General features: G+C 39.1%; 1 protein-coding gene across 3 annotated transcripts in view; it reads left to right on the plus strand.

Annotated features, from left to right (window-relative positions):
• LOC143298824 (E3 ubiquitin-protein ligase RNF213-like) overlaps nucleotides 1–25,111 on the plus strand; it is a 232,974-nt gene that overhangs the window by 109,870 nt on the left and 97,993 nt on the right. For all 3 annotated transcript variants that reach the window (XM_076611814.1, XM_076611815.1, XM_076611816.1), the window contains exons 40-54: nucleotides 289–536; nucleotides 2,444–2,526; nucleotides 4,900–5,033; nucleotides 6,480–6,575; nucleotides 7,480–7,593; nucleotides 8,055–8,215; nucleotides 11,289–11,514; nucleotides 12,228–12,398; nucleotides 14,218–14,256; nucleotides 16,957–17,199; nucleotides 18,149–18,190; nucleotides 19,854–19,963; nucleotides 20,920–21,057; nucleotides 21,623–21,767; nucleotides 22,114–22,199. In XM_076611814.1, the coding sequence (XP_076467929.1) occupies nucleotides 289–536; nucleotides 2,444–2,526; nucleotides 4,900–5,033; nucleotides 6,480–6,575; nucleotides 7,480–7,593; nucleotides 8,055–8,215; nucleotides 11,289–11,514; nucleotides 12,228–12,398; nucleotides 14,218–14,256; nucleotides 16,957–17,199; nucleotides 18,149–18,190; nucleotides 19,854–19,963; nucleotides 20,920–21,057; nucleotides 21,623–21,767; nucleotides 22,114–22,199 (2,036 nt within the window). The remainder of the gene's footprint in view (nucleotides 1–288; nucleotides 537–2,443; nucleotides 2,527–4,899; nucleotides 5,034–6,479; nucleotides 6,576–7,479; nucleotides 7,594–8,054; nucleotides 8,216–11,288; nucleotides 11,515–12,227; nucleotides 12,399–14,217; nucleotides 14,257–16,956; nucleotides 17,200–18,148; nucleotides 18,191–19,853; nucleotides 19,964–20,919; nucleotides 21,058–21,622; nucleotides 21,768–22,113; nucleotides 22,200–25,111) is intronic.

A 25,111-nucleotide genomic window follows, 5' to 3' on the forward strand; every position in this document is an offset into this window, starting at 1 on the left:
TCCATGAGACTTTTTTCTCAGTTCCAGAACGAGGACAAAGTGTTTGATCTTGTGATAACATTCATAAGGATAATTTTTTGCTTCAGCTTCTGTTTAAATTGTCTTTCTCAAGATTTCCTTCACAATTTAGTTTCTGTGGCTGGCTGTGCTATTGACAGCCTGACATAATTGTTAGTTTTTGTACTCTTATATTTGCATATAGCTGTATGTGCTCAATGATATTCAAATGACAGAACCCAACTGTAAGACAGTCTAATGTTCTGTGTGGTTGTGACTGTATTTGTGAAGGTACATGGAGGCACAACATCAGAAGACATTCACAAGAAGGTTCGGGAAGCAGAGGATTTGGCCAAGAGGCAATATGCACAGGAACCATCATCTTTTCCACTGTACACTGTGTTGTTTTTTGATGAAGCCAACACCACAGAAGCCATTGGAGCCATCAAGGAAGTGATGTGTGATGGCACCATGAATGGAAGACCAATCAAGCTTCACAGTGATCTGAAGATGGTGGCTGCCTGTAATCCATATCGCAAGTAAGTCCATATATTGCAATGCTGACTTTAATTAAACAGTCCAAATTGCGAATGTGACAAATAGGTAATTAAATCATCCCTCTTTAGTCTCAGAACTGAATGTATGTGGCATCTGTATAATATGGTTATAAACTTCTTTAAGAGAACTTGAAAGATGCACTGACTCTTTCTCATTGGCTGCATGTACAGATCTGGCAATATTTTGTTCTAGTAGGTTAGAAACAAGGTGCATGTTTCTTAATCTTTTCAGCAGATTACTTTTTGAAAGTAGCGTAGTGTTTGGTAGTACCATTTGGATCATTCTGCTAATGCCATCATATTAAAACATGGTAATTGTACATGTTCAAACATATTCATTGTCAGAATATGGAGACAGAATTCTGATCAGATTGACACTTCACATAATAAGACATAGACAGCTTTGAAAATAAACTGGAACATCACCACTCTCAACAATTTCACTTAGACTCTCAGAACATGATGTGTTAGAAATAAACAACAGCTGTGCTTTGGTAAGTGTTGTAATGTGCTTTCTTCTGTGCCCAGCACATTTTACAGTTTCAGTTTCAGTTTCTCAAAGAGGTGTCATTGTGTTCCGACAAATCCATATACACCACACGACATCTGCTAGCAGATGCCTGACCAGCAACATAACCCAACGTGCTTAGTCAGGCTTTGAGTGCATGCTTATATATTTGTGTACCTATCAGAGTGGATTTCCTCAAGAGAATTTTCCAGAAGACAACACTCTCGTAGCCATTGGTTCTTTTTCAGTGCACCAAGTGCGTACTGCACATTGGACTTCGGTTTATCATCTCATCCGAATGACTAGATGCTCAGTTTGATTTTCCAGTCAAACCTGGGGGAAAAAGGTCAAAGCCATACCCTCATGGACTCTCTATATTGGCAGCTGAGCATATTAACCATTCTGCCACCTTCCTCCTTACAAATTCACAGAATAGCATCAGTTGAACCACTGTTTTAAAGTTTATTTTTTAAAAGAATTTTACAACGATATGTGGAGAGAGAGAGAGAAAGAGAGAGATCAAATTCAATTTCTTTAAAAAAAGATTTCTTCAGTGATATTCCAGAAACAAGTCAGCACACAGACATTACCAGTCCATCGGAAAGAAGAAAGCATCAGATAACAAACAGTGATTAGTTTGTCACTGTATCTGATGAGTGACACAGTGACTTGGCAGTGGAGACAATAATAATGTTTCTGGATAATGCTAGTCAGAACTTAAAAAGCTGGGCACAGAAAACTGTCATACATAGTTAAAAACTAAGAGAATTTTTAAAGGAATCACTCAAGGGAAGTTTTACATACATGATGAATGTTATTATTTATTCACCTTTGAACACTTTTAGTATTTTAACCTAACATCAAAGCCTTGTTATTGAGGTGCTTTTACATTATTGTACTGTCAGCTGGAGTTTCTTTAAACAGTCAGTTCCTAGGGTGAATAGGTGTATCATATCAGGATTTTTTTTTTAGTATGTAGTTCTATGTAACATTATAATATCAATACTCATGTATGTGTCTCTTTAATATTAGAGTATTAATGGACAGCATAAACTGAAATAAACTATGATTATTATCACAGCAGAATCTGCAGTATGTCTATGTCTTATTATGGCCAATATCTTGTTCTGAACGGTCTTTAATACTGGTTGAATTATGGACAGTATGAAACAAATAAACTATGAATAAACTATGATTATCATCACAGCAGAATCTGCAGTGTGCCTGTGTCTTATGGTCATTATCTTGTTCTGGAAGATTTTTAATACTGGCTGAATTGACAATATCAAGGCCATGTGATAAACGCTACAGATGTCAGTTTTGGTAAAACTGTCAGGCTATCATTTAGTTCATGAGGATGTGTCCTGGTGATTGATTGAAGGCATTCAAAGGCGGTGATCGAGAGACTGGAGAAGGCAGGACTTGGCTACCATGTCAGTGCAGAGAAGACCTGTGACAGACTGGGTGAGTAAAATGGTTTCTGTGCCTAAGGATTAAGGATTCAGGTGCTTCAAAACTGGTTTTGTTTTCTTATATATACGTATGTTTTTGATGTTATCAGTGTTCCTGCTCCTACTGTAACATCTGCTGTGAATATAAGGACATACGATATGCCTCCTGTATTCACCACATCAGCCCTGTTATCTTCAAGCAAATCATCTGTTCAGTCCTGAAAAGGAGTTAGGAAATTTGCTTTTTCGTGTGGTGTTTTTTTTTGTTTGTTTTTTTTGTTTGTTGTTTTTTGTGTGTGTGTGTGCTCATGTGGAAACAATGTGAGTTTCTTTAATAAACCATGTTTCAGTTGTGTGTGTGTGTGTGTGTAGATATATATATATATATATATATATATATATATATATATATATATAGAGAGAGAGAGATATAAATATATATATGTGTGTGTGTGTGTGTAATAAACATTTTTCCACAAATAAAAATCAGTTGTAGAGGTACAGGTCTTCTGGATTTTACTGGACTTTCAGATCACGAAAATTTTACTTTGTTCACCTCCTGACTGGCAAGCATTTATTTCGATTTCAGTGATTTCTGGATCATTGCTGTAGTATCATCTAGCAATAGTTTTAAGATAGCATGACATTCCGTTTATTGTCTGTGACTGAATGAAAGCAAAAAGAAAATTATGGACATACCACATTAACTGCAACATCAACATGCATATTGCATATTGATATTATGTAATTAAGAGAGGGTACTGAATTAACAAGAATAAGCTTGCTGAAATAGCAGTCTGTGATACAAAACATTGTCCACCATTTTGCCTTCAATGTCAGTTTTTGAGGGAATCATTCACAGTGCTGTAACTATTTTCATTATGAAGTATCTCAGTGGTAAAGTCATGGAAAAGATGTCAATTTTAAAAAAATGTATTGACAGAAAATGAACATTTAACTGTTTTTTGTTTCAATATTAATACAGTAAAATGCTTTGCCACGTGTGCCAAACTGTTGTTTATATTCTAACATAACTTTTCAGTTGAAAAAAAAGTTTTTGATGGTGAGCAAAAACATAGAATTTAGATTGATTTATACAGTGTGCACACCATCTGCTTGCAAATTGCTTGCAGTAATTCAGTTGTTATTTCCAAAGATTTTTTATCATGTTTTGTAATTTATAAGTAAAACAGTTTCCAGCTCAAAGTTTTTTTCTTTTTTTCTCTCTCTCTTTTCTTTTTGCTGTCCCATCGTCTGCATTGTTTAACAGACTGAACGATGGAACGCTATTGCGTTCCTGATGTAAGGTAGCATTCTGGATGACGGAACGCTATAGCGATTTCGACAATCAAAATTTTTTCCACATTTTCCTCATGGGGTAGCATAAAAATCGCAGCTAGACCGAGCATTGTGAACGTGTCAAGGGTCAAATGGGAAGTTTCTTTGTGAATTTCTGTAACTATACCCTCGCTGGCCAGCTGTTGACCTTGGTACCCCACATCACCAACTAATCTGCATACATATTGAAAATGGCGTCACAAGTGATAGAAGTGGAAATTTTGGGAGTAAAATAGATCATGACAGCAACTTTTTATTGCTGCTGAAGTGATTGAAATGCTTCAAACTGAAGGTTTCAACATCAACGAGGATGATGAAGATGTTGAATAAAATATCTACAGTAAAGAAAGCTACCACCAAGAAGGAACTGACAGTGACTCAGCTTTTGAGGGCTGTGAATAGAGGGAGGGGGGGTGGATGTACACACAACATGAGAAGAGGGGTCAGTGGGTCAAGTACAGGGAGTTTCATTTAGTTACTTTGTGTTTTGTATTTTTTGTTATTTTTTTCCTGACAAATGGGTCATCTGCAGGGGAAAGCAGGGGAAAAAACTGTTCATCCAGATTTAGTTAAGTGGCATCACTGAGTGTCAGTCTCAGTGCCAGCAGTGTGTAGAGGAACTGCCAACATACATTTGAGCTCATCACAAGCAGTAAGGAACCCAGTCTGACTGTGAACAAAAATTGAATAAGATTCACACCAGTGATCATAATTATTGTCTCTTCTGTTACTTTAAGCCCACACAACATTTCATTGAAACTGATTTCAATGTATTTTGTATTCCCTCTTTTGTTGGCATCAGCAGAGCTCAAATCAGTCCCTGTAAACTGCTGGTGCTAGGATTGTGACAGAACTGGGTATTATTATATATGAGGCCTATGCCACTGCAGCAGTGTGGGGCCTGCAGAATGTATTGAAATGTGGTGAGAAGTCAGCTGGAATAAGGAGTGCATGGACAGCATGTGCAACAGACTGTCAGAGAAACAATCATTAGTGTGTAAAATGTGACAGTCTGTCCAGAATTTCTTTGAAGTGTTTATGTCTGCAGGACGAGTGCCCATGCGTCAACTGGTGTATCGAGTACAGCCCCTACCCCAGAGCATGCTGCCTCTGGTCTGGGACTTCGGCCAGCTCACCCCAGGAGTGGAACACATGTACATAGCGCAGATGGTCCGCCGCTATGTAAGTGAATTTTACACTGTTTCACGCTCTTCACTCTGGTGCAGTGTCTTTTTGTTGCCTGTGTTAACCCCTAGGCTGCCTGCATGACGAGATAACTCGTCATGGCAAGCATGTATGCTTCGCTGCCTGCATGACGAGATAACTCGTCATCGAAATATTCTGACTTTTCCCTGGTTTGCATTCACTTCCTTGGCAAAAATAGTGGTACCTTTAACCTGGGGAATCTCTCTAGATTCTATTCATAGCTAGAAACCCCATCTACGTCATGAAGCAGTCCTTTATTTGAACGTTTTGGTTGGGTCACTGTCCAAGTGTTTGCCTGACTTCTCTCCTCGCTCGCTCAACAAAATGTCAGACTGACGCCGTGCTCAAGACATGCGATCGTGACGAACTAAATCAACCATTTCTTTCTTTAGCTGATGCTCAGAAAGAATTGAAGCGTAAATTCGAAGGAGAAGATAGTGATGAACATTTATAGGACGATCTGATAGAAAATAAAGGGAGTAATCAAGAGAGTGGCCAAGATGCGACTGTCAGTGAGTGATGCCGGCTGTACAGGTGTTAGCAGACGACAGATGACCGAATTAGCAGCAGAGCGATATTCTTGGCACGCAGCCAACGCGGTCTGATGAGAACTGAATCAAGTGACCGTGTGAGAGGGGTGAGGAGGAGGGGGGTGGAGACTGAGGGGGCGTGGCCTCACATCCATCTTATCACTTGGAGAAGTCACAATGTATTGTGTATCTATCTCTTAAAAAAAATATATATATATATTGTGGTTGTTCTAGTATGATTTTGTGTTTGCAGATATCCATTTGTCCAGAAAATATGATGTTTTTGTGCAAATTACCTGACTAATGTTTGTAATGAACAAGTTGAAAATGTGACAAAAAACAAAACACTGATTTCAAAACAACAGCATGTCACTAAAAATATATAAAATGGGAAAACAGCATGTGTTTTGTATTCTTTATTCATTTACCTTTCAGAAAATATATACTTTTATGGGTCTTTCTCCAATAACAAAGAGCACAGAATTTTTTGAAAATTTATACCCGTTTTTTGTGAAAAAACCCTGGCAAATAGATTTCACTTCAATCTTATTTTCCTGGCAGCGAAAGGGTTAAAGTAAACAACCTTTGTGTTTACCTGTTTGTCTGATGTATCTGTGGCATACTGGAGAATAGTTGTCAGCCAGCTGTTATCTTGCTCAGTGTGCTTGGTGAAGTTTGGCTGGGTCATCCTTTGGTGTGTTCACCACATCTGTGGCTCATGTGTTTCAGTGAACAGAATCTGAGCACTACTCTGCTGTTTGTACCAGTGTCTTTTTGTGCCATTGTGAATATATTCAGAGGAAATAGCTTGATGGATGTAATTTGGAATTGTTTTTCTTTGGAAGTTATGAACATGATATGGTCTGAACTGATCTGACTGTCTGTGATCCAGAATGGCAAACAGCTTTTAGGTGCACTGACACACCCAGAGCTGGAAACCTTATGCAGACTGTTGGTGGAATGTCAAGCTTTCATGAGAAGTCTTAAGGTAAGCAAAAGCTATTTACAGCTAAACTTTAGTATTTCAATACCAAGCCAAGGCAAGGCAAACAGTTTGTTTTATTTACCAACTGGGACCATAGAAACATGACACACTTGCAACTTTATACACACCATATAAGCATAAATTGTGATGTAAAAACTAGAATTGAAAAAAGAACACACACACAAGTGAGCAAACAGGTATTGTACTCAAGCAAGTCACTTTTTCCTGTAGCTCTGTCAAAAAGAAATACATTTTGTAGATATGAAGAATTTCAGTTTTAACAACAATTTTTGTTTGTTTTTTGAGTTGTTTCTTTCAGAAAATAGCAAGTGGTATTTAGCAGAGTTTTGGCAGGTCCTATAGTATTTAGTTAAACATTTTTGTTCAGTGCTGTCAAAAAAGGGGCACATGAACAATTAACAAAATTCATCAGTGACATTTGTGGAACATCTATCACTGATTCTTTCGTTTTGTAAAATTGTCAAAATGCTGTTTAATTTACAGGCAGTGCATTGTTCATTGTTCTGCACTGTGCTGAATAAGTAACACAGTTATTTGGTTGTATTTGCATGTGTTTGTGTCTGTGTCTGTACATGTGTGTTTATGTGCACAAGTTTGCTGAATGTGGCCCATTTTTTATTTGATTTACATCTTTTCTTTTCATTTTTAGTATTTTTCTTTTATGTACCTTACTATTTTATTTATATTGTTCTGTATTGTGCATGAAACCAATATCATGAGTTATGCTTGTTTAAACACCAATGAATCATCATAAGAATGATTATTCAGCATGATTTTAGAGGTGAAAAATTCTCAAAGGAGGAAAGAGTTGGTCATGTCTCAGTATAAGAGCAACAACAACAACAAAAAAAACAGTGAATGATTGTTTTCACTGTTGAATTTCCAGGATGAGTGTAGCTTTGTCAGCTTGCGTGATGCTGACAGAGCACTTATGGTCACCAGCTGGTTCCTGAAACAAACTCAGTTGTTGTCAAGGATTCAGGAACGTCTTGGACCGCGGGTATGTACCAAGGGTCATGAGGGTATCACAAGTTCCATAAGAATATTAGGTATTAACTTTTATTCCTGCTGTTCACAATGTTCACATTCTGTGCCTTGCTTTAGGATGACTTTGAAAGGCATAAACACTGTATTGGTGGTAAATCTTTAGCACTTTTAGTTTTTCCTCACTGGACATCAGTATGAAAGGATGCATTTGAAACCTTTTTTTCCTGAAAGTTTTCAGTCTCTTTCACTGGAATGAATATTCTGAAAAAATGTGAAATTGACCTGGTGGCAGGTGAGAAAAAAATGCAGCGGAATCAGCAAGATATTCTGTTCATTCTCTCTTTTGTTATTGGGGAAAACTTAAGCATTTCACCTTGTTGATATTTACAGAATGTCTCTTGTGTTTAGTAGCTGATGATGCTGTTTAGGGCTTAACCAGTGAAAGTACTAATATGTACTGCTTTATGTTTGCAGCACGAGTCATCCGACATCACCAAGTCACTTGTATTGGCGTTGGCAGTCTGCTACAGAGCAGGTCTTCCGGACAAAAAGAACTTTGAGAACACTGTTGGAGTTGCTTTCCTGCCACATTTTACCTTGAGAGGATCAATTGATTTTGTTCACATTCTGGACAGGTATATAACATTTTGAGGATTGTAAGATAAAGGCTGTTGTAGAATCATCATAATTCAGAAAATGAAACAAAATCAAAAGGAATAAGGATATCAAAGAAAAAATTGTATCGCTGGAGTGATGATAATTTGATGCCTCTGTTCATTCTGTAGACACTTGTCTTTCAGTTTTCTCATGGAATAAATGTCACAAGGTTTGCATGCGTCAAATTTGACCAGACTCACTTGTGTAAATAAAGTGAGACTATGTAATAACCTGGTGTTTTGGTTGTCTGTGTGTCCTTGTATGTTTGTGTGCCTGTCTGTGTGTACATGGTAAACCTTAAATACTTTTTGTCTTGTGTCTGTCAATACCAGATTTGAAATAAACAAAGTGAAAAAATAATCTTTATACTCATACCTGTGATAGGTTGTTAGTCTTCTGAATTAAGCCATATCTCCAGATCACAAACACTTTATTTCATTAAGGCTTCAGATCCAGAAAATTTATTGGACTCTTCTCAGATTGTTCCCTGACCCTTTGTTTTGGTTTGAAGATGGCATGACATTGTTTTTCTTGTTCACATTTAAAAGGAAATAAATTCTGGAGAGAACACACGGAATTGCACTAACTACACTATGGATGTTTTTACTACATATCAATATTTTTAAAGTGGATACTGATGTAAATAGAATGAACATTTTTTTTTTAATCAAATTGAGGCTCCTCTAATGCAGAGCTTACTCAGTTTTGCTCAAAGAAAGAAAAAAAGCGGGTGTTCCATGACCTGCATGCAACTGAGGCCACAAAAAAACTCAAAAAAAACAAAAAAAAAAACCCTCAGTTTTGGTAGGTCAAACTTATGCTGGTCAGCATAGCTCAGGAGAACATGGCAACATGTTGTGTTGTGCCTGAGGCAATGGCAACCTCTCCTTTACTGCAAACTTAAAATTTTCTTACAAATCAAGATATATATCAAAATAACAACTTGAATAGAGAAGTCAATTTCTTGTGGTAAAACAACATAAGTTTATTAATTTTTTAATGATTGTGGCCAGATGGGTTTTGGCCCTGAGGTAAATCTAATTGCTTCCAAGGGTAGCTGGCATGGTTTCATAATATTTAATACAGAATACATTTTTAAAGATTTTTTCTTCTCCCTTTTTTTTTTCTCACGATTCCTTTAAAGAGTGTATCACAAGTGAAGCTTGTAGTCATTGCCTTTCTTGTCTCATATTGCTCCAGCTGTGTGAGATTCTCTTCCCAAGCATCTTCATGATGCTCCACTCTCATCTTTCAAAGCACAGAACTCTATCTTTTGAAAAAAAATTTAGAAAAAGTATATTACTAGGATCATATGTACCTGGAGGCTCGTGTGTTAGTGTAAACATTGGTGTTAGTGTGTGTGTGTGTGTGGAGGTTTGTGTTTACCTGTGTTCGTGGCTTAGGGAGGAGAATAAAGCATCCAATGTGATTTACTTTCTTTTAAATATATGATTTTTTTTTTTTTAGAGGATATTGAATTGACTGCAATGAACTTTCTCACTTGATGATGGCAGCCATCTTGCCTGAAAAGTCTGTCACTGTGGGAATCATTCTGCCTATGTTGGGCCTTGCTAATCTTGTTATGAAGCACCTGAGCAGTTGAAAAGACAGGAATAGGTTAAAGTTTGACAGATAAGAAGGTATATCAATGAGTTGTTTGAATATTAGCGAAATGCAGATCTGGTGTGGGAAAGGCCGTTCAGCACAAACCAGCACATTTCAACAGATCTGCACAAATTCATATTTTGATGGTGAGCCTAAAAACTAGACTTTGGATCAACTTATATAGTTTGTTGCTTGTCTAATCACAGTAATTTGAATATTGATATGAATGAAAATAACCTTAAAATAGGAGATTACTGTTTGGTTCTTGTTGTTCTTGTTTGCTTGTTTTTGTTATGATCTATCAAAGCTGGAAAGGTGTGATGAAATCAGAGGAAGTTTGAAACTTTGATCTAGATCTATATTACATAGGAGAATTTGTGTCTGATCTGATCATAATTGTGATGAAAGAACTGGACTACATTTGTAAGTATTGGGAGCTTCCACACACACCCACCCCCTCCCCACCACTTGCATTTTCAGTTTTGTTCTTTTAGTTTTTAAATCAGCAGGAATTGCACCTGAGCCATGAAGCCATTGCCTCTTGCAAATATTATTCTTATTTTTATTATCATAATTACTATTATTATCATTGTTATCATCAAAGTTCTGCTGCTTTTGTTTTGTTAGCTCACATATGCAAAAAAAGTGAGTCTGTATGATAACCCTGTTTTGGTTGTCTGTGTATATGTATATATTTGTGTGTGTCCAAGGTAAACTTTAACAAGCATCTTTTCTTGGGAAATACTTCTGTCTGTTTACATGAAATTTGCCATAAAAATAGAAAAAAAGGATCAGTTCTTTCCACACATTTGAATTGCAATTACAAATCAATTCTGAGATGAGAACAATATCTTGTGAAGAAGAAAAAATGTGTTCACAGTCATTTTATTGTTATATATTTATTTCTTGTTCATAAAACTTTAAAATGTTTATTTTCTATATTGATACAGCGATTAATAGCAGTTAGTTAATCATTTTTAGATAAAATTGTAACTTCTGCTTAGTATAGAAGTTACATTGATGCATGCATCTGTCAGGAGCAGCAAAATTTTTCCATGTAATGGGACATCAATCTGAATATACTATGGGCTTTTTAAAAAAACAAAAACATGGATTCTGTTTCTCCAAAACATTTTATAATTACTCAAGCAATAGAAAAGCTGCATTGCTTTGCCTTTATGTTCTGTGCGATGTCTTCCTTTAATGAAAGGCCTTACACTGTTTACATTCACCCAATAGATCATTTTATCTGCTGACAGAAAGTAGCATGTTTTGCGACCATTACCCAGTTTGTTTTACACTATTTACATTAGCCCGATATGTCAGGTCATTTTGTTAATGAAAGGAACATGCTTGATGACCATTAACCAATTTCTTCGCACTTTCTTTTTGCACATGTGATGCATGCTTCCATATATAAAATGTGACCCATGCATTGACCCCTAGCTGTCAAGGTTTGCTGCTTGAGGATGTCAAGCTGGGAGAGAAGATTGCCAAGAACCAGGCCCTGAAGGAGAACGTGTTCATGATGGTGGTCTGTGTGGAGCTGCGCATCCCTTTGTTCCTGGTTGGCAAGCCAGGGTCCTCCAAGTCCCTGGCCAAGACCATTGTGGCTGATGCCATGCAGGGCCAACAGCAGGACACTGGTCGTATCTTCCGCACCTTGAAAGAGGTGGTGACCACTTTTATAAAAACAAAATAGGCAGTTACATGTTTATTTTGTGTGAAAAATGGAGTGGGAGGAGGGAAGAAGGACAACCCAAGTTTGCAGGTTACCAACTGATGCATGTACAATTACCCACCAACGTTTATTTCTTTATCATTGGTGTCTGTGACCATTATGTTGGCATTTATCCATATTGAGATTTACCAGAGGACCTTGCATTATAGAAAGATTGTATTGCAATTGGAGCTACCCTTGTCATTAAACATTTAGACAACCTGACACTCAGATCTTTCTGACTGACAACACCATCTTATACATTACCAAACTCAATTGCATAATTACAAAAGTGATGCAAAAATACAAGACGAGTCTTTCAATATAGACAGTGGAAACCTGTTTTCCCTATGGTAGAAGAACATGTGTGTTGAAGTGTAATACACCACGATGCCAGCTGAGTCCTTTTGGTCCATCTTTGTGTCCTTCAGACATTCTTTTGATTGACTTTTTAGTCTGCTCATTGAGCAATGACTGGTGGTAAACTGGTGTATGGTGTTATAACTAAGTCATCATTTTTGCATTTTATGAAAATTATTAAGAAGCTGGAGCATTTCGGTCAAGGTATGCTGTGTGTGTGCATGTGGATGTGTTTGCATTGTGCCAATGGTGTTAAACACTGTAAAGGACTGATGATGAATGAATGGTGCCTGTTCAATGGACAGGTGCAGATGGTGTCCTTCCAGTGCAGCCCCCTGGCCACAGCTGACAGCATCCTGACCACCTTCCGTCAGTGTGCTCAGCTACAGCAGGACAAAGACAGGGACAAGTTTGTGGCTGTGGCTGTTCTGGATGAAGTGGGTCTGGCTGAAGACTCCCCTCACATGCCTCTCAAGGTGACTCCACACTCACTGTCTCTCTGCCTTCATACACACTTTTCAGGGTTATCCCACACTAACTGTTTCTCTGCCTTCACATACACTTTCAAGGTGACCCCACACTCACTGTCTCTCTTCCTTCACACACACTTCTCAAGGTGACTCCACACTCACTGTCTCTCTTCCTTCACACACACTTTTCAAGGCTATCCCACACTCACTGTCTCTCTGCCTTCACACACACTTTTCAAGGTTATCCCACACTCACTGTTTCTCTGCCTTCACACACACTTTTCAAGGTGGCCCCACACTCACTGTCTGCTTTCACACACTTTTCAAGGTGACTCCACACTCACTGTCTCTCTGCCTTCACACACACTTTTCAAGGTGACTCCACACTCACTGTCTCTCTGCCTTCACACACACCTTTCAAGGTGACTCCACACTCACTGTCTCTCTGCCTTCACACACACTTTTCAAGGTGACTCCACACTCACTGTGTCTCTGCCTTCACACATGTTTTTCAGTGTGACCCTACACTCACTGTCTCTCTGCCTTCACACACACTTTTCAAGGTGACTCCACACTCACTGTCTCTCTGCCTTCACACACACTTTTCAAGGTGACTCCACACTCATTGTGTCTCTGCCTTCACACATGTTTTTCAATGTGACCCTGCACTCACTGTCTCTCTGCCTTCACACACACTTTTCAGTGTGACCCTACACTCACTGTCTCTCTGCCTTCACTCACACTTTTCAAGGTGACCCCACACTCACTGTCTGTCTGCCTTCACACACACTTCAAGGTGACCCCACACTCAATCTTTCTCTGTCTTCACACATACTTTTCAGTGTGACCCCACACTCACTGTGTTTCTGCCTTCACACACTCTTTTCAAGGTTACCAGAAACTCACTGTCTCTCTGCTTTCACATTCACTCTTCAGGGTGACTCCACACTCGGTGTTTCAGTTTTCACATTTACTCATCAAGGTGACCTACACAAACTTGAAGTGGCACCACACATTTGTCTCACTGGTCTCGCACATGTGCCTCGCTTCTCTTGGTCACCCCACAAAGCATGTCTGTTATTCCTACAAGCGTCTTTTATTGTGCCATATTCTGTGCTTGTCAGTCTTTTTTTGTGCCATTATTCAGGGGGCTAAGCAGAGTCACCTGAATGTTAGGAAATGGGTCTGGAAGTGCTTTAATCGTTTTTCTTGAAAACAGAACAGAGAGGTATACCGCAGGAATGAAATCTACTTCTGACTTATGAATATTTCATCTTTTAACTTTTGCTTTAAAGGGTGCTGAAGGATGCAGTGGAGGTTGAAATATGTGTACAGAATGAGTGATAAACTCACCTGTAATGTAACCCGAGTATTGTCTGGAAGACCATCTCTGCTACAGGTTTGTGTACATGTACTTGAATCTAAAAAGAGACAGTATACATCACTGGTTTACCAAGTTATTATACTGAACAATAGAGTAACTGTGTATAATTATAGGGTTGTTGTGTTTTTCTCTATCCCTGTCTCTCTTTGGTTGTTTTTTCATTATTCTTTTTAGAATATTTTGATTATTTTCAGTGTGTTGTAGAGGCTTTAGATGTTCTATAGTTATAATGTGTTAACAAAGGGCCTGTAAATTTGTTTCATTTTACCTTCTACAACTTCTGTTCCTCCGTCTTTATATCTCAGTTCTTTTTAAAACCCTGGTACCCCTAAATTTCTTAGACATATTGTAGCTCTTGCAGAAAAAGTTTCATATCCATCAGAATATCTTCAGTCTTACTTCTTGCTGATGATGTGTTGTTGTTTTTTTTTTCCTTTTCAGGCTCTGCATCCTTTGTTGGAAGCAGGCTATGAAATGCAGGTATGAATTTTGTGCCTCACTGTACAAATGCTTGAAGTGCAGCTATAGGCTGTGTGGTCCAGTTTATTGTGAGTCATGTTGACTGTGTCAAACTGGTGCAAGTAATAGCTGGTAGGTTTGCTCTGTTGTTCATTCTAATGCTAACAGCACACTGGATGTCATGCATGCATGTTTATGTTTTGTCTAATCTCAAACTTTTTTTCACCAAGTTTGTGTGCCTTGCCTTTTGTTTTGTTTTACGGGTACATTCAGGAGTAAAAAGGGGGGGAAAAATGTTAAGTCTGTGGCCTTTCATGCCCTACTTTCATGGTGACCTCAGTTTCGATACCCCTCCACTTCTGTGCTTGGGGTGAGTTCTGTCAATGTCTTCAGTGTCAGCAGATGCATGGGGGGTTGTTGGAGGGACGTGGTGGTGGTCTCCACTCTGGGAGGGATGCTCACTCAGTCTGGCTCCGTGACTAAGCCATTACTGTCAATAGTAGGGGGCTTAGTAGATGGTGTCCTATGTACGTAAAATCAGAACAGGCACCACTAAACACCACCAAAGTGACTCAGCAGCAGTGCAGGGTCTCCTCTGGTGTGTGGCCTCCTGGCGACCTAATATCGATAGTTCCCTGTGGACTGCCGACGCTGAGAGTGTGACAGAGGAACCCAGGGGGTGGCTGTGTGTGGGGGACTCGGGATGAGTGGGGTGAGAGCAATGCCACTGAAATGGTGCAGATGACGGTACAGGAAAAAAAAAAGAAAAAAGAAGTTTCCTCCCTGTTGGCAATATTAGTGACAAGTGAGGAGAGATTGAAATATTCAGAACCTGTCACAGAAATGGCATCTGTTCTCCTCCTAGAATAACACCAGATCCAGGCAGTAAAGGTGAAGCTATCAAGGTGTAGTCGTGAGATGATGTTTTCTCAACTAGTAAAAGATAAAAAGTAATCTCACAAGATATGAGCGCTTATGGACATGTTTTGTGTTGTAATTTGTTACTTTATTGTCACAACATATTTCTCTGTGATGTGCTACTTATATGCTTGTTTGTTGTTTTCTGTCTGCAGGTGTATTTGTCTTCTATTAAAATGATTTCTTCAACAGAATGTTGAAAAGGATAAAGTTTTTGTTGCCACTGTTTATGTTGTGTGTACTAAGTGCAGGCTGCACTTAGGACCTCCTTTTTATTGTCTTATCTGAATGGCTAGCACCCAGACCACTGCTTAAGGTCCAGGTGAGAAGGAAGTTAGGTAAAATTCATGGTCCCAGTATATTTATATTTACTATATTTATCAGGCATGTCTTTTACTGATGTCTTTACTGACTGGGATTTTGCATGCAATTTTATTATTTCTTTAATGAAGTCACTGGTGTTTGCTTTGACATGGGTCAGAGGGAATATTTGGGTGTAAATATATGGACACTCATGCACACAATACAACACAACAATATTCGCACAAATTTTCTTTCATTTTTTCTTGCTGTTTCTTGCACTCCCAGTTCATCCAGTGTCACATTGTGAAAAGACTTTGAATGAAAGCACTACTCCTAAACACGACAAGTGAGTGAACTCCATGGGAGATGAATCACATCGCCAATTCACATATCCACATTCAAAATGTGGGCATGATTATTTCTGTTGGACTGTCTTTTACATTAATTCCAAAACAAGTGAGACAGAGAGATGAGACAGATTAAAGGAAGATGAGTGCAGTAAATATGTTCAGGTACATGCCATTGCCTCACACACACACACTTACACACACACACACACACACACACACACACACACACACACACACACACACATTTAAAAACATGTGAGTAAACATATGGTTATGCACAGGTATGCAGCTTGTATCCCTTTTGCACATACTCAATACAGGAGAGGATGAGACCAACATAATTGATCAGCACATATCATTTAATTCACTCCGGACGATGGAGCACTATAGTGGTTTTGACAATCAAAAATTTTTCCATGTTTTCCTCATGGGGTAGCATAAAAATCACAGCTAGACCGGGCATTGCAAACGTGTCAAGAGTCAAATGGAAAGTTTCTTCGTGAGGTTCCATAACTATACACTCGCTGGCTAGCCATTGACCTTGGTACCCCACAGCACAAGCTAATCTGCATACGTATCGAAAATGGCGTCGCAGGCGATACAAGTGGAAATTTTGTGAGCAAACTAGATCACAACAGCAGCTTTTTACTGTTGCTGAAGTGATTGAAAAGCTTCAAACTGAAGGTTTCAACATTGAGAAGGATGATGAAGATGTTGAATAAAGTATATGCAGTGAAGAAAGCTAACAGTAAAAAGATACTGACAGTGACTCAGCTTCTGAGGGCTGTGAAGAGAGGGTGTGGGGGGGGGGTGTACACATAATATGAGGAGTGGGGTCAGTGGGTCAAGTACAGGGAGTTTTCATTCAGTTACTTTGTGTTTTGTATTTTTTGTGATTTTTTTTTCCTAACCCTAACAAATGGGTCATCTGCAGGGGAAAGCAAGGGAGAAAACTATTCGTCCATGGTGAGTTCAACTATACACATACAGCCAAGCTAACTTTGTGACATTATGCTGGGTTCTCCATTTTGAAATGGCCTTGTTTTGTTTTGTTTTTCTTTTTACTTGCTTTAAAATTTGTTTGTTCCTTCCTTCTCTCCCTCCATCATTTCTTAGCTGCTTCATCGTCATTTATTTTTCTGTGTCTAAGGAGGACACGTGTGAGAAAACAGAGGATGAAGATGAAGTTGAACCACAGCAACACATGGACAGAGCTGATGAAGATGCAGCACAGCCAGTGGAATACATTGATTTTGAAGGACAAGGATTGTTTGAGGCACAAAGAGAGGGATACATAGAAGAGGATGATGTGGATGAGGAAGAAGACTACATAGAAGAGGAGGGTGCATATGAGGAAGATGATGATTCAGAATCAGAGAATGAATCTGTTCAGGTGAAAATTGCATGCCTTATAATTGTTTTGTGAAAACAAAGTGAGTCTTTGTCATATAATCCTATTTAAGTTGTCATTTGTATGTCTATGTGTATGTATGTATAATGATAATAATAAGAAGAAGAATGGGCATATATATAGAACATCTTTCCAGAAATAATGCTCAGTGTGCTTTGCAGTTTGTTCCCCTCTCCTCCACCTCCCTCTCCGTATCACCCCCACCCCCACCCTGTCACACCCACACAAACACTTGCCAGAATACACTTTCGCAATTGAACATTGAAAGCCACCCTACCACCCATGATGCCCACAAGAAAACACATCCCTGCAACACTCATGCACAAATGCATGGACATTCACAAGCACCCCACCACATACAAATGGCAGATGGCTTCTCCACAGGCTCAGTAATTACTTTTGTTGTGAAAGACATATTCCCTTTCAGACAGCAAACTTCAGATCATTCATGTGGTAAGGATAATAGTGGTGACAAAGGTGGTGGTTTTTCATGGATATAACCAGCAGTGTGGCATTGAGATAACATGTGAGTCATTACTCGGTGAGTTCTGCATGTTGTGCACACTCTTCAAGCAAAACACTGCCCTGCATGTGTGTACGTACTTGAATGCATTGTGTTTGATCCCAGACTCCCCAGTTGTACACTCGTGTGTCACCAGAGATGTCACCATATAGTGTCATGATAGCGGAACTCTTTTTTAACTTTATAATCATGGAATTCACTGCCTTTTCTGTTTGTTAGTCCATCTTTGTTACAGTAAAGGGTTTTGGGAAGTTTAAAACTCATGAATTTTATTATGGTTCATTATTATGGTTATCATTATTGAGAAAGTCAAATACATATGTGTTTGTGCATGCTCATGTGTGTGTAAAAAGTCAATTGTTGGACATCAAAAACTGTTGTGGCTTTTCTTTCCATTTCAATCAACAGGAGAGACCTGTTCAGCAAGACCAGCAGACAAGACTGGAGAAGGTTGGTTCTTTTTGTGATCTCTGCAGGTCTAGAACTTATTGCTGCCACACTGGAAATTCTGTTTTTCAGTGAAAGACACATAAATTTGTCAGGACATGGGTATACAGGAACAGGACAATCAGTAATTGTATAAGTAACAACTAACATACACATTATTGTGAACTGCTGATTACCCAACAGTGCTAAGGTGGGTCAGTAAAGGCAGCCACTGTATACAGCGAATAGAATGTTTAATGTGTTGCTTTGCAAACCTGCTGAGTGAAAGGTTTTCACTTTTGCCAGCTCTGGTCAAATCATTCAGTGCCATCTAATTCAAATATTCTGACCAGCATTGCATGCATCTCCATGTCTTGAGCCTGTTCAACACTCATTTTCTCTTGTCAGTTTTGATGAAAAAGGGAATACATTTTGCAGTACAGCCCAGTAACTGATTGTAGGTACTGGAAACAAATCCCTCTTGTTTTTATTTCCTTGCATGTTAGCAGTTTTCACTGAAAAGTCATCCATACATGTGTAACAGTTCAGTTTAGTTCAGTTACTCAAGGAAGCATTATTGCATTCAGACAGATCCATATACGCTACACCACATATGCTAAGCAGATGCCTGACCAGCAGCGTAACTCAGCACGCTGAGTTAGTCAGGCCTTGAGAGAAAAAGAAAAGTGCATAATGGATACATCATTAAATTAATGTATAAATAAATACATTAAAAAAAAACATAAATAAATAGATAAATAAATAAAATAAACACATGGATAGCATAAAAAAGAGAGACAGATAAGCAGACAATAATGTTAATAAACAAATACGCAAATAAATGTAAATTGACATACAGACACTCACGCACACACTTTCTCACACTTACACATTCACACACACACACACACACATATGCACACCACTTATGCTGCAAACATACAATTTCACAGACATTGAAGCACAAACAAAAGCACACAGGCCCAGCACTACACATAAAAGCACACGAGCCCCGACACACACACACACACACACACACACACCATTTCACACATTACCCTGCACCCCCTACTCCCACACACACATTCCAATGTATTGCAGCTTCCACAGCATACACACACACACACATACTCACAAATACACACACAACCGTACCCCCTTCTCCCATATATATATATATATATATATATATATATATATATATAATCAAATATATATACACAATACACACGCACACACACACACATTCCGATACTCTGTAGCTCCCACAATACAGACCTGCATGCACATACACCCCTTCCTCTATACACACACACAAACACACACACACAAACAAATCATAGGCCCCACGACACACACGCACTCACACACACACATGTAAATACAAACATGTATGCACTTGCACACACACACAGAGCTCTCCTGACACATGCGTACACTTACACACTTGCACGTGCTCATGCACACACACACACACACACACACATACACATACACACATGCTGTAACTGATTTGCTGCAAGAGGGCTGGGAAAAGATCTCTGAAAGTGGTGTCCAGCATGCTGCTCAGTCAGCTGTATTTGGAAAAGCCTGTGTAACAGTGTGGTAGGAATACACACAGAAAACTGTTGTTTACATGCAAACAGGTGAAACAGAGGAGGCACAGTACTGAGTTGTTTTATGACAGGTGGCCTTTATTGGGATCTCCAACTGGGCTCTGGACCCAGCCAAGATGAACCGTGGCATCCTCGTGCAGAGAGATGTGCCAGACAAGAAAGAGCTGGTCAAGACTGCCATGTAAGCTGGCCTTGTCTTACCTTTCTGGCATTTGTCAACACAATCTGAAAATACAAGAAGATAGTTTGATTCCAGGATCTCTGCTTTTGCAACCTTTTTGTTGTTTATACTTTTGTTGCAATAAGATTTTTTTTTGTTTTGATATGGCATTAAGTATAGCCTTTTTTTCTTTTCTTTTTTTAAGAAATGCTTAAATAATAGCTTAAATATCGGCCTGTTTGTGTTATTTTCATACCTGTCCCTGTGTTTGTAAGAAAATTTGATATTAACAAGATCTGATGAACTGTGTTCCAGTACAAAATTTGTTTTGTTTTAAAAAGACAGACATACACCTCACCATTTTCTTCAGTAATCAATAACCTGACGCATTGTTATATTTTCCTTGGTCACAACTGAAAATATGCACTGTTTGAAAGCCACTAGCATTCTTGGTGAGGAAAGGAAGAAGTGCAGGAGTTTGGGATGGTCAAGGAGTTGACAGAATCATCTGCCTTAACCATGAACATGTGTTAGTTGAAGAAGGCAAACAAATTTCAGTTCCAGGCATCTTTTCCCAGCTACTAAATACCAGTCAGTGATGATAAGAAATGCTGCTTGTTTGTCAAATGGTAAATAGTGTAGTGTGCAATATGTGTTCAAACAAAAGAATGAAGGTTTCCAAACTGTCCTTTATAAACATGCCAACCTCCTTCCATATTTCAAAGTAAGCAGTAGGTGGCATCTTTCATTGTACGTGAATCACATAATTTTGTCATTCCAAATTTTCTTTTCAGGCAGAATCTCAGTTATTTATAAATAGTTAATTTTATGGCAGAATGTTAACATGTATTCATGACTGTTTCTGATAAGTAATATTGGGGCTAGAGACCCTAAATTGTAAATTTTATGGCAGAATATTAACATTAATTACCAGTCTGCTAAGTATTGTCTGAAAGTGCTTTTGGGTGTGTTTGCAGAAGCATAATTCAGAGTGGCAGAAAAGACACAGAAGAGCATGTGAAGAGCCTGGTGCACAAGCTGGCAGCAGCTTACCTGCAGGTTTTTAAACATGACATGTGCCAGAGAGAGTTCTTCGGCTTGAGAGATTTCTACAGGTAACTGTGGCTGACATTTCGTTCACAAATCATGGGCAAGCAACATTCTGGTTATTGAAAAATAGAAATGCATTGGGGTTGTTTTTGTGTTTTTTAAGAAAGTAGACTGCCATACTGAGTGTTTAAGATCATAGCTTGACTGCCAGACACACAATCCAGTTTGCTTCTTTGGGGTAAAATAATTTTACTGATCTATTGGTTGTGTTTAACTTTTTTGTATTTCCCTCAGACTTACTCAGATGTGTGTTGTTGTTTTGGAGGAGGGGGGGTCGTTTTTCTTGTTTTTTGTTTGGTTTTTTTTTTGTTTTTTGTTTTTGTTTTCATCTTTTGTGACAATAATTCATTTATTCATCTTCAAAAGCAGCTGCTTGCAAAAATGTGGAATCGAAACCAGTTATTTGATACTACTGTGTGGTTCATTGAACTGTGCACGTTTGAGCATTTTGTCTTTGTGTAAACAAGGGGAGAGAGACAGGGTAAGAGAAAGATATAGCACATATTTTTTACAGTTCTAGATAATAAGATAGCTTGTTTACATTACTGATGTTTGTATTGTTGATTTCAGCCTGGTGAAAATGGTGCACAGCACTGCAGCACAGAAGAATCGGAAGGTGACCAAAGCTGAACTGCAAGCAGCAGTAAGGAGAAACTTTGGAGGACTGGACTTTGATCCTGTTCAAATCTTTGAGCCACACTTGGAGCCTGCTGATGTAAGTGTTGAAAATATTCACAAAGAGCTTTGGTGGCTGCAGTGGCCTTTACTGCTTCAATTCATCTTTATTGCAATGGCTAGATGAATGATTGAAACTGTTTTTCAAATACATTTGCCTTGCTCATACATAGTCTTAAATCCATTACATTTGGCTCTTGTTAACCTGATTGGCATCGACCTGTTGAGCTGATTGAAAGGTGACCAGTGTCAGCCTTTCTTGTCCATGTGATCATCTGCAAAATCATGGGAATGATTGTACATGCACACGCATACGCAAACACATGCATGTGCACATGTAACCCAGGTGGTCAGCTGTTGGTTGATATGGCAGTGTGATGTTTCAGACCTACAGGGGCCAAGTGACCGAGGACACAGATAGCTCTTATCCTGCCTTGCTCCGCATGGCCCTTTCTGGGAGAGGAAGCAGCGGGTATGCTCCATTATTACTTTTCAACATTTTCATTTTTATTATGTTAAAGGGGGGTAGTAGTGATGGGGGTAGGGGTTGAGTAGGGGTAGGTGTAGAAGGTAGAAGGGGTAGAGTAGGATAACAGGCAGAGGATAGGTGCACGATCCACTCTCTCTTCGTACCACAGCAGGGTCTTTTAGAAAGATGAATTGAGGTGTTTATTTCTCTAACTTAACAGCACACCTGGAACACACACAATATTAAAACCCAGGTTAAATCAATACCAAAACATATGCTAAACATAATTGCACTGATGTAACAGAAACATCATTATGTTGTCTGGACAAGTAAACAATTCCACAAATAACCTTTCTCCATTCTGACACTCAATGTCTAGCCGTACACTCTCTTCTCAAAGAGATCTATGTAAAAATGTAAAACAAGCTTCATATAGCTTACCATCAACAATCAGTGGCATATAAGTTAATGTGCACCAAATATATGACAAACAAATACTAACTCCCAGTGTTTAACTCCTGTCAAACCACCATAGAATAATAGCTGTTTCCATTAAGACTGAACAAATCTGTACTTTGTCTCTGCAAAGTATCTCACTGGTAACGTTTTTACAGGGGAATCATATAGTTACCAAGTAATTTGGTAAATAATAAACAACCTGTGTGCACCAACATAGGACTGCCTGTCAGTGGTCTCAAATCTTATTGAACACATACAGCTATGTGTTACCCCACTGGCATATAACACATGACTACAGCACATGGTAATCACAACTACCAAGTCACACATGTTCCCCATGTTGCATTATCACTCATGTGCACACACATGGAAACACATGAACATACAGTTAGCCTGTAGATTTGTTCACCTTGAATATAACCATCACCACCTAACATACAAAATAGGTATGTCATACTTCAAAATAACTCCAACTGTTACAACCAAAACATTATACACAGATGCAACACACATAATCTCTGTGTTTCTTTGTGACTGAATGCTTACATTGTTCCCACAGTATGTCAACAATTGACACACCACTGACATGTTACTGAACATTATCATTTAGGTAAGCCAAGATGCACAACCTGTAAACCCAAACATGATGTCCAAGCATCATACCATAATATCAACCTGTAGGAAACAGGAAAGGGGGGGAGATACCCAAATACCCTAAACCAGTACTCCATTTAGTCATGTATTGACTACATTGTGTATTTTAACCACTTTTCCCTCAGTCACTAGCCTCAAATACAATTAAGCCATACACATGCTGGCTATGCTCTCTCACAAGTCATGGTATCTGCATCAGCACATTCCAGTTACATTAACTGTGCAATACCACATCAGCCAAAAAGGATCTCTCAATGCTCTTGTGACACAACATCACAATTCTACAAACTCCAAACTGTTTCCAAACACCAAAAAGTAAATTGCCAACAAACCAAATTACCAGTACAAGCATTACTCACAGCCCCCAACATTTCAGGGTTCACTTGATATTCATGTAGCAGAACACAATCCCACTGAGCCAGTGTATTAGTCACAGAATCCAAGTATACCATAAATCAAACATTCAACTAAGTCCGAAAAATAGATGCTAGTTTGACACTCACAGCCCCCATGGTACTGTCTTGACCGTCCGGCTCTCCTGGCCTGCTTCAAGGAAGGAAAAGAAAGAAACCCCACTTGCCTATTCATTTTATCCTCTTCACAAGCTGGCACCGCATGCAAACTATCTTCTGACACAGAACGTTTCCAATTGGCTGAAGTTAACAGACCAATCTGGGACCAACCGTGCTAGACTTGCACATTCAACACTTTTCTCACAGAACCCAGCATTGTCAAGGAGAAGGGGAGGGGAAGGGGGGGGTGGTGATGAAAAGAGGAAGGGAAGGAGGAGGAAAGATCGCCCAGCCCTGATTCTGTTCTAAACAGTTCATGATAAACACACCACACCATGTGGTGACAATTGAGGCAGATGCCATCCTGCCAGAGATCGACAGGGGGGGTAAGGAGGGGGTTTGGGGGGGCAGGGGGGGACGGGGTTGAGGGTGATGGGAGTGGAAGGGAAAAGGGCAGGGGGTGTATAGGAAGAGAATGGTCAGAGATACCATCTTTACTTAGTATTTCTTGATAACTTACTCCCTCTGTACTTGGCCAAGGGAAGGGGGGAAGGGAGAGAGGGTATGGGGAGGGGTGTTGGTGGGGATAGATGCCATGAAAGGGGGGTGGGGGAGAAGAGTAGGGAGGTAGGAAGGAGGGGTCCATCAGTGCGCAGTGTGTCTGAGAAAATCATATGCTTCCACCATAGGCGCCTGACACACTATAACAATTACAACACTTCTTTTGATGCGCCCCAATACAGGAACTTTTGTCATGTTAGCTTTGTTTCTCTGTGTCTGTGATTGACCATTGTATTTGCTCATGTTCATGTTCAGATTTGTAATACGGATCACTTATTTTGTCTTCTGGGATCTCAGGCAAGCTTGGAGCAGATCTGTTGGAGCTGAATGAAATGATTGTTAGCTTTCAGGAAATAGCCTTTGGTTGACAAGACAATGACATTAAGCCTGTCACTGGTTGAACTGATCATGTGACTGCAACTCTGCTTGATATACACCATCTGCTTTGGAGCACAATTAACATTTCATCGCCAGATCACGTGTGTGCATGAATGCACACAGACACACACAGAGGCACACATGCACACGCACACACACACACACACACACACAATCATGACAGAAAAATGAATTGAACACAACAGTTTCACTTATGAGTCATGGTAAGAATGTTAGATTATATTAGAGATTGATTATATCAAGTTATTTTAGGAAAGAAGTCCTTTTTTATATCACCCATTTTACTGTCAAAGTGTCTGCGCAAGTATGATTAGACCTGATACTTGTAAG

The sequence above is a fragment of the Babylonia areolata genome, chromosome 24, assembly GCF_041734735.1.
Source record: "Babylonia areolata isolate BAREFJ2019XMU chromosome 24, ASM4173473v1, whole genome shotgun sequence".
NCBI classification, from domain to species: domain Eukaryota; kingdom Metazoa; phylum Mollusca; class Gastropoda; order Neogastropoda; family Buccinidae; genus Babylonia; species Babylonia areolata.